The 14,030-nt window shown below is 42.7% G+C and overlaps 3 protein-coding genes across 4 annotated transcripts in view; 1 reads left to right on the forward strand and 2 right to left on the reverse strand.

Moving 5' to 3' along the window:
• Positions 1–1,286: 1,286 nt before the first annotated feature.
• On the reverse strand, positions 1,287–8,017 carry LOC146597194 (uncharacterized). The gene is given in 1 exon segment (XM_085302367.1): positions 1,287–8,017. A coding segment is annotated over 1 exon segment (1,095 nt). The 5' UTR covers positions 8,005–8,017; the 3' UTR covers positions 1,287–6,909.
• A 60-nt stretch (positions 8,018–8,077) lies between these two features.
• Positions 8,078–10,775, reverse strand: LOC146597195 (uncharacterized). The gene is made up of 2 exons (XM_085302364.1): positions 8,976–10,775; positions 8,078–8,239 (listed from the first exon to the last, which is right to left on the reverse strand). The coding sequence occupies exons 1-2, from the start codon at positions 10,773–10,775 to the stop codon at positions 8,078–8,080; spliced, it is 1,962 nt and encodes a 653-aa protein (XP_085158490.1).
• A 2,142-nt stretch (positions 10,776–12,917) lies between these two features.
• The window catches only part of SELENOK (selenoprotein K), a 3,972-nt gene continuing 2,859 nt past the window's right edge, over positions 12,918–14,030 (forward strand). The window contains exons 1-2 of one of the 2 annotated variants that reach the window (XM_085302366.1): positions 12,918–13,044; positions 13,813–13,903. In XM_085302366.1, coding sequence (XP_085158492.1) covers positions 13,026–13,044; positions 13,813–13,903 — 110 coding nt within the window. In that variant the 5' untranslated portion in view covers positions 12,918–13,025. The remainder of the gene's footprint in view (positions 13,045–13,812; positions 13,904–14,030) is intronic. The other variant, XM_085302365.1, reaches the window with a different exon arrangement.

A 14,030-nucleotide genomic window follows, 5' to 3' on the forward strand; every position in this document is an offset into this window, starting at 1 on the left:
AGAGTCCAGTGTAGGGCCACAAAGATGATCAGAGGGCTGGAGCACCTGCCCTACAAGGAACGGCTGCGAGAGCTGGGCCTGTTTAGCCTGGGGAAGAGCAGACTGAGGGGGGATCTTATCAGTGTGTACAAGTACCTGAAGGGAGGGTGTCACAAGGCGACGGGGACAAATTCTTTTCAGTTGTYCCGTGTGMCAGGACAAGAGGCAATGGGCAGAAATTGAAGCACAGGAAGTTCCGCCTGACCGTGAGGGGGAATTTCTTCACTGTGAGAGTGACAGAGCACTGGAGCAGGTTGCCCAGAGAGGTTGTGGAGTCTCCTTCTCTGGAGATCTTCAAGGCTCGCCTGGATGCAACCCTGTCTAACATGCTCGAGGTGACCCTGCTGAGCAGGGAAGTTGGACTAGATGATCTCCAGAGGTCCCTTCCAACCTTACCGAATCTATGATTTTTACAGTGTGCCATCTGTAGTAATAGGTGCCTGCAAATYGTGCACTCATCCTCACCTCAGCAGTTCAGGCCTTCAGTTCCGGCTGGCACCTGTGTAAAGCCATTGGCAGAAGCACAAAATAGTTGAGGTAAGCAGAAACAAGAGGAGGTGTATCAGTAAGAGGAAACAAAACAAAAAAACAAAGTAGAAGAAAACTATTCTCCGCATAAATGGTTATTCACATAACCATTCCTCTGAATTCTGCAGGCTTGCTCTCTGAATTTGCGGCCCTCTGAGCCTCACCCCGAGTCATTGAAATCTGGCATGATCTGCTTTGCCAGTATAAGGCATTCTCCTGTCTGAAGAAGTTGCTATATACATTATACAGATGCAGTTTCACAATTTGCATTGTAAAGTGAGTTTAATTTTTCTAATTCAGAATTCTTCAGGTCAAGTCATCAGAGGATCTCTGCAGAGTTCTTGAGCTTCAATGATTGCTTCATCAGAACGCATTACTATTCCAGATTATAAAGGGGCATGGGCCTCCGGCTATGCTGCGACTCTGTGGAACTCCTATAGATTGCTTTACTAATTTTTTTGCAGGATTTTTCCTACTCTTTGCATACTGATGTATTGCACTAATCTGGCAGATAACTGATGCAGCATTTTGTAGTAAAATGTTGCTGTAAATCACTTTTATGTTTTCAAATGTCTTTGCAAGGTGGTGGAATGACTTAGCAGAAAACAGTGCAGTTGCTGACAGCAGATTCTTTCCCTTAAGGGCTAATGCTTGCAAAAAGGAAATGTAATATGATAGTGTAAGCAGGAAAAAAAAAAAACAGAAGATTTGTGGCCCATTTCAGTTTTATGACCTTGGACGTAACCAAAAAACTTCTCATCTTTGTTGCTCAACCAACCTGTAGATAGTCCAATACATAGTCTTGAATGCTTTTATGAAAGAAGAAAAATAAGCTAGAACTTGAAAGATACAGTATTGTTTTTTTCTATGACTTATTACAAATGGTACAGTCAGATCTGACCAAAACTAGATTTTATATTTATATATCTAGCAGTTCCATCTAATGCAGCAAATCAACTGAACAGCAGAGAAAGTAAAATAAGGTTATATATTTATTTTCCAAGCAAACCTTAAGCTAATTAGAAGGTTTCAGTATCATCTTTATTCTCAGAAGTCAGCTGGTTAATTACATTATGTACTTCATTAATGGATGGGCCCTTTAATTTAGACAGGCCCTCTTAAATGAAAATAGGACATTTCAATCTGACTATGTTCACTGTATCATGGAAAAAAAAATCTTATTTCAGTTATTTCTTCTTTTCTTTTGTCCAGGACCCTATTTTAAATATCTGATGGCTATGATAGTAGTTAGATTACAGGCAATCTGATTCACACTCTCCTAGTAAATATCCTGTTTTACATATTTTTTATTTTATTATTGTTAACTAAATCAGATAAGCACTGTCTGCAAAGATGTGACTTCATTTTATAGCATTCTGACTTAATTCAGTGCTACCATGTCTTTTCTTCCCTATGACAGCATAGAGGTAAGCAAGATAAAGATATTTCTCATCTTTTTTTTTGGTCTACTCAAACCAGTAATAATCTTTGGCCAGTAGTAAGGAGAGAGACAGACTGCATTGTTAAAAGTAGTTCATAGAATACAAAAATAATAAYAATAATTTGAGGACTGCTCCAATTAGTAATTCAAAGTTAGCTGATATAGCAGGACAAAGTAATCTCAAAAATCCAGTTACCTGAAAATCATGAATGTCGCTGCATTCTTAAGGTAATGGACAAGATATTGCTTCAGGACTTTCAGGGACAATGTATTCATTGTTCTTGAGTTTGTCTAATATGGCAATTAATATGATTAAGCTAGTGTTAAATCTGTTTTAAATACTATTGCAGTGGGTCATTAACTTTAACACTGTCATCGTGTTCTTCTACTGCATTTACCTTGTTTAGGAAAGATACTACAGTAATACTAAGCTTTCACTTGAATCATAGAATATATTAATGCTTCTCTAGCTCTTAAGATACTACTCAGATTCTTTTGGTACTAGGAATTATATTGAACCAATAGAAAAAAATAATAAAGAGAAGGTATTCAAACCCATATCCTCTAGGCACTTGAAACTCCCATTAAAGTAATAGAGAGAGTCTCAGGATTCATAATTTGCAAACCTACTGGCATATAACCAATTACAGTGTAATTTTCTTTGATAGATGTTCTTTTAGGTTACCTTCAAGGTTGTCTAGAGTAAAAAGATAGAGTTGTTTGTAAAGTCCATAAAGGACATGATGCAAGCTAATTCAGGAGGAATCATTAGCTAATTCTCAAGGTAGTGTTTTGTTTTGTTTTTTTAATTCAAAAGAGGTGCTAGATTTTCTAGCGAGAACTCTCAAAACTGGCTGGAGGGGGATGGAGGGAGTATCTGAAGATCAGAAGTTCTGCGAGTCAGCATGGAAGTAGACCTAGAAACTGGTAAGAAGATTTTTAGAAATAGCTTAAATAGTGGCAAAAATTGCATAGAAAATTGGTCAGTTTCTGAAAATTGGATTTTGTTCAGAGCTGTTCAGATAATCCATATTCATTTAACTGGAATACCCCATGAGTCATGTACTAAAGCTTTTTACAAATGATATCCAACATTATTTAGAGAACTTCTAATAGATAATGTAGCCTTATTGCTTTGTTAGCATTTAGTGTTTAACTAAGAGATGTGCTTAATAAAGCTAACCATGGGACATCTTTGTTAAAACAATTGAATTATCACACTGGTGCCTGACTTCATATTATCACAAAAGACACTCTCACAAATAACTTCAACTGACACTCACCGGTTCTCAGTAAGACCATGTACAGAACAGGACCAAGCAGTAAATTGTTATTTCACTTAAAAAAAGTTAGACAATTATTGGCAAGGAAATATGTGGAAAAAAAGTGTTAATGATGGAAAATTGAAATACTAGATTAGTCTACCTACAGTCAGTTATGGTCATAGTTCTAACAGTCAGCATGAGAGAAGCAAATATTCCAGAACCCTAATTACCGCTTCTGCCATCAACAAGAAAGGCTGCAGATCTGCAGCAGCAACATAAGCAGAAAGCAGCAATGATCATTCAAGAGTCTCTAAAAGGAGTTCCAGGCATCAAATGCTTTGCTAGAGCTCTCATTCCAGTATCCAGTGTCAAACACTTCAAAGAAAAGCATGAGAAATACCATATGAGATAAATATGGGATAAGCTACTTCAGTCAAACCTCTCAGCTTAATTCCTAATGCTTGGAGACTCAGACATGATGACTTATTTCTCTGACTTATTTTTTAAGCTTAAAATAAAACTCTTTTCTTACTCAAAAACATCTGATTCCTTTTGATTCTTACTAATTTTTTTTTCATCCCAGGACAGTGAGGAGGAAGGAATGCTATGCTAAGAATAAATTTGTCTTGTTTAAAATTAAATTCACCTGTAAATCTTTGAAAGTGAAATTTAATTTTGACAGTAGCCTAAAATGTGAATACTACTATGAAAGCATAAAGCCTAAAACTAAGTTTTCCAAGCTGTTATACAGAAAATAAGTTTACAATATAGCTTTCGGTGGGTGTTCTGTTTGTTTTAAGAAACAACCTCTTTCTCCATAGAAGTCTCTTTTTCCAAGACAGTATAAAGGGCTCCCTGATACTTGTTATCACCCACTAATTTTCACTGATGTCAAATTTTTTTTCCTGTTGCCAAAAAACCTTCAAAACCTTGCTCTGTTTAATCCATTTACATTTTTATATATTTCAATTCAACTCTCATTTCTACATTTCAATTCAACTCTCATTTCTACATAGATTTTATTATGTATCTGTTTGCATGCCTAACTGTATTCAAAAAAAAAAATTTTTTACCACCTCTGCCTGCACTGCTTCAATGCCTTTTTTTATGATGCAGTAAGTAGAACTTGACATATTATTCTATGGAAGAATTTAAAGAATTTTTATAATCTCATTATTTGTTTTGACTCACATTCTCTTCCTCTACCTTGACTCACGTTCTATTTCTCTACCTTTGGAGCTCAGCTTTGTGATGACTGCACCCTTGGAGAATCTTAATTCTTACCTTACTTATTGTTGAATGAAAATAACAATTATAAATTCTTTACAGTCTAGTTCTTCTTTGAGCATGAAAGATAACTCAATCATGATTAACTGCCAACATCAGGAGGTTACTGGGGATTCTTTTCTGTGTGCCCAATTTATTCCTTCTGAGTTTTAAAACTGCTTATTTAAGCTAGGCATAAAAAGAAAGATTTTTAAAGTCAAGAAGATATGAATGTAGAGAATCGAAAGCATGTTTCCCTCATTCAGTCTGAAGAAGGTTGCTGGAAACTTATAACTTAGCACTTCTCTGATGGAGTCTACTGTAAGAAGTTTTGCACGAGTCTAAACTAATATTTTATATAGTAACTCAAAAGTTTTTGCAGCCTGTGAGCCTGTACAGCATGGTGTACACACCTCCTGCAAAATGTGGAATTTTCCTGTGGGCATGTTTTCCCAGATTAGTTCTATAGCTTCTAGGGAATTTTTCTACCAAGTTGACCATAGTTTTAAATATATCTTTCGGATACGGTGATCTGTTTTTATAGTCACTGAGTCCATTGTCATGGCTGTGGCTTCCACTTTACATTCAGTGAACCAAGAAGAGCAATCAAAGCAACATAAAAATCAGGAACAATAAGAATGAAGTAAAAAGTTTGCAACCTCCAACCAATATACATTTTTAAAACCTCTACAAAATCACCACGCTAGTGCCCTATTCAAGCCTTATGGCAGTAGCTTCTTCACAGCCACCTCTTAACAAATTACAACTATGTGCTTTCAAAACATCTACACTGCATGCATCAATTTCAAGGTTTTTCAGTTCCATTAAAGTAACAGTGTCTTCTTTTGCAGAAGACAAAAAGTGTTATTAATAGTCCAGCACAGTCATAAGAGCTCTTCAGAACAACGTGTCAATTATCAATCACTGCTTTATTCACTAAATATATTATGGAATTGGCACCACCTACTTGCTTCTGATAAACACCTATACTGCTATTTTTACCTTGGTTGTTAAGTCCAAAACAATTAAAGTTCAGTAGCTAAAGCTATAGATCAGATATTAGAGATGTCTCCAACAATTAGAGCCCTTTTTTGATTTGTCAGCTCACTTGCAGTGCCTTTGCTGATGCAGTAATGGATATTCCTCAGATTTACGTTCATCCTGTTACAGCCACCTCCCACTGGTAAGCCTACATTGCTGGCTGATGTAGTGGAAGGAGGGGAAAAAACAAGGTTTGATTCGCTGCAATTTAGTATGGCTCCAGGATGGCAAATCCGCATTACATCGTCACTAGTGACAAAGCTCATGCCAGCTGCCAGTACTCAGTAGGCAGAGCATATGAGCAGAGCTAATGACCCCACGTCCACACTGCAAGAGTGCTGCAGCAGCACCCTGCTGTGCAACCTCAGCCTTGGTTCATGAGGACAGAAGCCTCTCTGAGCACAACAGTTGTATGCTCTAGTGCCTTCTGCAAGATCCCAAACACAGAAACAAGGCTCCAAACACAGTAGTAAAGTAAATCTGCACCAAGAAGAAAACATCAGTGTAGATGTGACCCATGCATACCTACCAGAAAACAGTACTGTCTATATGCTAGCTGTACATATTTTCTGGGATAAGTATAACTTCAGTTGATCATATGGCAAGTAAGAAACAGATAAGCAGGTGGATTTCTCTTTGTTATTTAACAATATTTACAATTTAAAATTTTTACAACAGAGTGCTGTTTATATTAAAAGGATTAACATAACCAAGAAATACAATTCACCTATAAATATTTTAGTCCAAAAGTACTCAGCTAATCTCCTAAGAGCTCCGCTGTGGAGACTGAGTTCAGTAGAACTGGACTAGGCTGCGGGACAGAAACTTCCTGAGAGCCAACTACACTAAGCCAGGTGTAGAAGCACAATGGACAGCTTTCTGCAAAAACGATGTACACATAAATGAGAAAATAACAACCTGAATAATATTCAAAGTAACTCACATGTTTCTTTTTATCATAAACATGTATCCTTCAGACAGACAGTCTCCAAATTCACTCCTAGTAAAATCATCTACTGTTCTAGCTATGGCTTCACACACTTGCCCCAGCTATTCGATGCAGCACAGCTTTTCTCCAACTCTACCCAAGACTCTACCAATACCATGCTTCTGACAAATTCCCAAAACAGTGTACGTTGTGTGTTTCATGTTGGTCCTTAATCTAATAATGATTTGCTACTATGTGCTGTCTGTGTGTCTAACGGCAATAGACTAAGGATTTTTATATAAAATAAAACCCAAACATTACTAACTTGGGAGAACATTTGCCGTGTGATTACACAAAGCAGCTACTGTTATTTCACACCTATGCTGCCACCTGATGGCTATTCAGAGTATCACCATTAATTTTACGAGTGAAACAGGTGTTTCCTTTATTCTCTTATGAATCGATTCCGAATGATCACACAAATTCATACAACACATTCCCTCAAACTCTTCACACCCATGCCCATGCGCTAATAATAAAAAATCTATAGCTGCTCTATTTTGCAATACTGCATGATTTACGCTGGCTACGTCTTGAGATAATTGATCTAGAATGTCRGAAGTCATGTTAAGTTCATTTTTCGTCCAACAAGCTAACTGCTTCAATGTTGTCATTGCCCGCGCAGCTGTAGCCCTGGGGAAAACCGTGCTCACTAAAAGAGTTCTCAGGTCACTCCAAAATTTTGGGTCTCCAACCTCGCTACAATCTAATTGATGCAATTCTCTTTTCTTCTGACGGCTCCTTTGACTATCCACCCACTGCACCACTGTCGACACGTTTGGGTGAAATAATGTTAACTTCCCTAAATAGCACGGTCCCCCTTTCGGTCCTGCTGGTACTCCGTTCCATGCCCTGTCTCCACAGACCAAAAAGATTCCGGGCGGCAATCGCCGCGCTGGCTGATCAGTTAGATTGCAATTGGAGTATGTCTGTTCCGTTACTTTGTCTGACTTCAATCCTGACTCGACTGACGCCCATGTTCTACCAGGCATGTTAAGTTCTGTCTGTAGGGGCTCAAATTGCACCCATGCTCCGTTCCTCATGCCATTTGTAGCATTTACTCATCCTAATAAATCTAATTCTTCTGGGGGTGACTGCAATGTGTAGTTTAGTTGTTTTATAATCTCACACTGCCACCCACCATCCCTTTGTGTATCAGTCAAACCCGGAGTGGTCAATGTCTGGTTGACCGCAGTAAAGTCTAGACACGTTTCATTTCCAATAAACGCTTGAAATTCCCCCAGTTGCCACACGGGCACTCCCACTAAACAAGTTCGAAATGGATCTCCTGGTCTCTGCAGGCTCAAGCAAAATGATTTCTGACCTGTTGTATTAGCTACGGTTACCCATATGTTTTCTCTCTCATTGATATTCGTTAATGACCATACATGAATCACGCCAGTTAATCCCAGCCACCAAGCCCACTGCGCCTTCATGTTTCTGTAGGCAACACTTCTGGGTTTGCCTCAGCACCCTTTAATGCCTTTGTTGTTTCGGCTTTCTCCTTTGTCAGCCACGGCCGCACCCACTTGGCTGGTATCCACGTAGTTCTATCCCGGTCCTTTTTGGACGCTGAGCGGTAATCTTTTCACAAAACGCAACTTGAGGCATCCCGGTTGAACCAAATCCTCCCGCACCATGACTTGCCTGTCCGGGATTGAAAACTGCGGCCTGAAACGGAATCAATTGGGCAATTTTATTTAATGCTGGTATGGTGATTGGAGGTGCAAACACCTTCACCATAATTCCAATATTTCCCATATATTCTGCATCAATGCATCCTGGCAAAACGAAAATTCCCATTTTTGACGCCAATGATYGACCAATTAGCAAAGCTGATAACCCACCCCTGAGTGGCCCGTTGCACATCGATCTTAATACGTGCACTCTATCATCTTTAATTACTGTGGATTCTGCCACGGCCAGATCGACTCCTGCGCTGCCTCTTGTGGCTGAGGCCAGCTCATGGAGGCAGCCATGGTCCGGTAGGGTGGGGGATATTTGTTTGCCGCATCCCTCACCAAGCGGCTGTTCCAGTTTCCCTGCAACGGAGTCCCATCTTTTTTAAACTTGGAACGGCACTCAATTGCCTTATGCCCAAATTTTTGGCACCTGCCGCAGTTCCCATTAAATCCCTTCGGGCTCCCAGTTAGCGCTCCACCCTGCCCTTTCGACCTTTCCGGACAGTTTCTTTTCACGTGACCCACCTTTCCGCATTGATAACAGGCGCCTTTTGGACCCCTGTCCCCCCTACCCATCACTCTTCCTTCTTTTAACGCTGCGGCTAATGCAGTGGCATGTATTTTTGCCTTTTGCTCTCTTCAACTAACGGTGCTCTGGCACAGGTCTCTATCATCTGAGTGATGGATGCCCCAGGGGGCAATGCCGCAAGCAACTGCTTACATACCCTATTGGCATTCTGCACCRCCAATCCTTTTACTAGCAGCGTTTTCATGTCTGGGGGAACGTTCAGTGCGAGGTCAAGAGCATCCTTCAAACGATCAACAAATCCAAAAAATGTCTCATCAGGTCTCTGCGTAATCTTGCTGTATGGTAGTTGCGGGGTACCCACTTGTGGCAGTGCTAAGAATGCCGCCAAGGCCGCGTTCTTAGATTGCTGCAAGATTCTAGGGTGTAAAGCTGCCTGCACTGCTGGATCCCTATATTGACCATTTCCCATTAACTGATCCAAGCTGGCAGCCCGCAGAGGATCATCTCCTCGTAGGTTCAAATTACTCATTTGCTTTTCCTCCAGCCTTTCYTGCCATTTTGCCATCCACAACATGAAAGTGGCTGATGACAAAATAAGCTCCATCACTGCCCTAGTGTTTGCCGGTACAAGTGTGGTATACTTAAACAACGCAGTAATTTGATACCTCACCAACTTATTCTCATGCCCATACTTCAAAACTGTTTCCTGCAGCCTCTGAACTAGCTTCCAATCTATTGGTTCCCATGTTGGTCCGTCCGCTCTTTGTATAACTTGCATGGCCATAGGAGTGAACAGAAACTCTCCCTCCAACTTAGCATTCTCTATAAGGCCCTTGTAACGCGTAACAGGGTTGAAATTCGGGTCACGAGGTGGCGCCGCACCCTYGTCTTTGCCTTCCTTTCCTGCAGAGCCTAACAGTTCCCTGTCCTTGCCACGCACCACCGATTGCAACCATGACAACACCCCTTCCCCTTCTCGGGCCTCTTCCCCCGTGCCTCCAAGCTGCCGCTGTATCTCAAGTATTTCCTCTTTTTCCTGCCTGCTGAAACACCCATCCGCCCCGAACTTAGATTGCAAATAATTCTGTGCCTCATCCAGCATCATTTCTCCCTCCTCCACCATTCTCCGCAGCCAACGTTTCTGCTGGTTCACCCCGTCCGGATTTACCCCTTTTGTCCCGCGGCCCGCCCTACAGCCTGCCGCCCGACCCGACTCAAATTTGTTGATCTGTCGTTCAATGTTCTCTACCCCCTCTACGATTGAGTCAAGAGCAGCCTTATACGCTGCTTGTATGTCCCTTCGTCCCAATCCCCGATCAAGGCGCTTCATCTGGTCCAACAAGGCAGTCATCCTGTCGGCTTGGCCACGGAACTCTTGACGAATCTCTCTCAGCTGCCCTTGGTCCCCTGGCTCATCATCCGGCAGTGGGACCTTTACTGGATCAGTGTCCATATCCGCCGGGGGAGCGGTAGGTGCCGGATGCTCCTCCCCTTCCCAGGGTGGCAAATCATCGTCTATTCCCCCCCAAGCCTCCTTTTCAGCTACTGACACAGGACAGGCACGCAGGGGACACTTGAGATCATCATCGTCAGGCACCTCTTCGTACTGAGGTCCCGAGCCACTCACAGCTGTCCATTCTGAGTCTCCTGAGCCTTCATGCTCCTCGCCAGTACATTGTATGGTGCAGCGAATGGCGGCGGCAACAGCCGCTTCCCCGTGCAGCTGTTCCAGCATCAGTTGGACCAGTCGGTAAGTCTTTGCCAACGACCGCGCCTCCTTGGATCCCACTTGCACACTTTCCCACAGTTCCTTTCCAACTCGTTCCCATGCTTCCGGCTTGTATACCTGTGGAGCTTCTACTATAAGCCCCTTTCTTCRGCACCACAGTAATAAGTCAGTTAGGTCCGACTTCGTTATCTGGGTGTCTGTTTTCCGAACCAATCTCAACAGGCTCTCTATTGCAGCTTGCTCTATCGCTGATGCAGCGACCCCCATCCTGCTTCCCTGACTCACCAGTCAGTCGTGGCCACAATCCGCCTTTCTTCAGGCGCCCAGCTACGGTCACTGGCTATGCAGGATCCTTGCCCGCTTACGGCTCCACTCTTTACCCCAGTTGGTCTCTGAGGATCACGTCAGGGTCACCAGATGCCGTAGCCCATTATTGGCAAGCACGGGAAGGAACACACACATCAATGTGATGCAAGTTCAATCCAACTTTATTCCTTTGTCTATCTAGCTTATATATCTTTTCCAGCAAGCTCATGCGTCCACGCGCCTCGCAAAGCATTTCTATTGGTTGTCTAGTATTGTCCATGCGCATCTGCTCAGTTTCTAACTAGCTGCTGTGTTGACTCCCTTTCTGGATGCATGTCCTGTAAGTGCTCACAGACTTCTGCTTATCTTAATTTCTTAATCCTCTTGCCCTCGAGGAATTCCTCCTTGGTGACCTTGAATGCCTGTTACTTACTTCAGCTCTTCATACTCCTGCAAAATAGCCAAGGCCCCGACATACAACTTGTGCAGTAGTTCTGTAAACACAAGAGGATTGGGTATTTTATCTGAAAGTCTACTGTTAAAAAAAAAGTACTTATAAAAGTATTTAAAAGTGAGCATATATCCTTTTCATAATTTATTAATAAAAGGTATGCACTTTTCGTATGCTTACTTTGAATGTTATTTACCTAACATTTGACAATGCCATCTTAAACTTAATATGTATGTRATTACACTGTTTAATGCYTGTTACCAGACCTACTATGCAGTCTATAAAATGGAAGTACACTAACACCTTTTCACTCTCTTCCTTGTTTCATTTAGCTGGTTCCACCAAGAATCTAAAGATAACATTTAAATGATTTATCACCTGAATCTCTGTTTTTTCCCACGCAGATACAGACTATGGTTTGCAATTTGTAAACTGAAGCTGATCCAACTACTCTTACTATAATTTGTCGTAAACATACCTAGCTAACAGGCCAGATGTCACCCATGAATGATATTAACATCGTACATTTAYGCCTACTTAACCATGCTTCACCTGCTTTTTTTAAACACTACTTTTGTATTTTCCATTTGTTGAAGATAAATGATCTAGACCTTATATTAATAGTAAATATTTCATCTCATACTTGTTTTTTAAGGATATTTTTCTTTCACGGATGCTTTCAGTCATTAGCAAGAACTTATTTCTGGAACATAGGGCTTTAATAATCACCTGTCAGCTGCAAGCAATTTCTTTATTAGGGGACAACTACACTGTCACAGACATTATATTCCACTTCAGCACTACAATTTCAAATTCAGATTACACCCCTGTGTTAAAAGATGTAACAAAAGGCTTTAGCACATAGTTACTAGGAAAGGRCAGGCCTTGCAAAGGCAATATTAACACATAACAGAAGCTATCATTATGTTAATTATTATTAGTTACCTCTAATCTTACATGTTAGAAGAATATGTAAAATTTTCCCCATTAGAAGTCTTCACGCTACTTGTGGAGAGAAAATTTATGACAAAAAAATAAATTAAAACAGCTGGTTAACTTTGGGCTGAACATTCCCACCAGCATCCACGTAGTGGGAATATACACAGCCAAAAATAAACCRGTGATAAACAGAGACAATGTAGCCTTGCTTTGGAGAGGGGCTTTAAATAAACATCCGTATTTGGGCACACTTGCCCTGTACCAGGCATGTATCAAACATCATTACTGCAGGTTACTGTTTTTCATGTACTAGTGAGAAAAACAGATTCCACAGGAACAGACCAAACACCCTTCAACGACCAGAAAAGACTTATGTGGGGATGAAGGGCAAAATTCTTTTCTTTTAAGTAAATAAATAAGCAAACTAATAAATAAATAAAACAAACCTCGGGAAAGACTACTAAGAACACRCGATTTGTAGGAAAGCTACCCCGGCGCGCCAGGAGCTGCGCGCTCCAGGCGGGAGGCGCCGCGGGGCAGGCAGCCCTCAGGGCGGCCCCTCCCCGCCGCGGCCCCTCGGCAGGGCGGCTGGGGCCGCTCCGGCCCGCGGCGCGCCCCGCGCCACAGCGGCCGCCCGCCGCCGCCAGCACCGACACCGGCGCCGCCCCGCCGCGGCCGTGTCACCGCCTCCCCCCGCCCAGCTCTCGTCAGCCGGGAGCCGGGAGCGGGCAGCGCCGCCAGCGGCCCTCCCGGAGCATGCGCGGCCCGCGTGCGCGCTAGGGGCCGGGGCTGGGGACGCGGCAGCGGCGGCGCCCGCCACGATGGTTTATATTTCGAACGGTGCGGGGCGGCCGTCGGGCGGGGGCGCGCGGAGGGGCCGTTGGGGGCGGCCGTTGGCGGGGAGGGCGCGCGGGCCGGTGGGGCTCCCAGCGAGAGAGGACCGCTGTCCTGCCCGAGTCCGGTGGAGCGCCACGGCCTCGTCGCGTCGCTGGCGCTGCCTGAGGGTGACAGCCGGGTGCCCCAAGGGCCGCAGGGGGCATGGCGGGGTCCGAGCAGCGAGCTCGGCGCTGCGTGAGGCCTGCGCCGCGCGGGGGTAGCGGACGGCGCTGCCCGGGGAGAGGAGCCGCGGCGGCGGCCTGCCCTTCCCTGCCCTCAGCGCGTCTCGCCTGCTGCTAGTGTCGCCGCCAAGTAAAATCMGTGCTGCGTGGACTTCCGCGGGGCCTGGGTTTGAGCGTCGCTAGCTTTTAAGGAGTCTGAGAAGTGGAACTGTGTTCTGCATAAACACCAAGCGTAATGGAGAAGAGGCTTAAACACATATGGAAGAGTTGAAGCTGTATTTTTTTTCATAGGTTTACCTGTGAACGGTGTATGTTTGCTGGTGTTTCAGAAATACCAAGTACTTTTTGCTGTTATTCCCAAAACTGAGTAATGCCCCACAGGAAATGAAACTTACTAGTGTTACTTATGAAGAGTAGTTTCTCCATCCTTTTTGCCAATACTAGATTTATAAGATACATTTTTATGTAATATACTACTATATCATATGTTATCTATTACAATGTAATTTATTAAATATTGCAGAATAATCTATATCTTCATATATTACAGGACAAGTTTTAGATAACCAGGCTCGGGCTCCTTGGCGTTTGTCATCTATAACAGATTTCTTCTGGTCAATAGCAGATTTTGTGGTTCTGTTGTAAGTAGAAAATCTTTTAATTAATTTTGTTTTATATTTATCACAAGTAGAAGCTACTCAGTGGCACAAGTAACTCAATACACCAAAAATATTAGTTTTACTCCTTAGCATTGTGTATCTACTGTAA

The sequence above is a fragment of the Rhea americana genome, unplaced genomic scaffold, assembly GCF_003343005.1.
Source record: "Rhea americana isolate MKP2758 unplaced genomic scaffold, rheAme1 scaffold_19, whole genome shotgun sequence".
NCBI classification, from domain to species: domain Eukaryota; kingdom Metazoa; phylum Chordata; class Aves; order Rheiformes; family Rheidae; genus Rhea; species Rhea americana.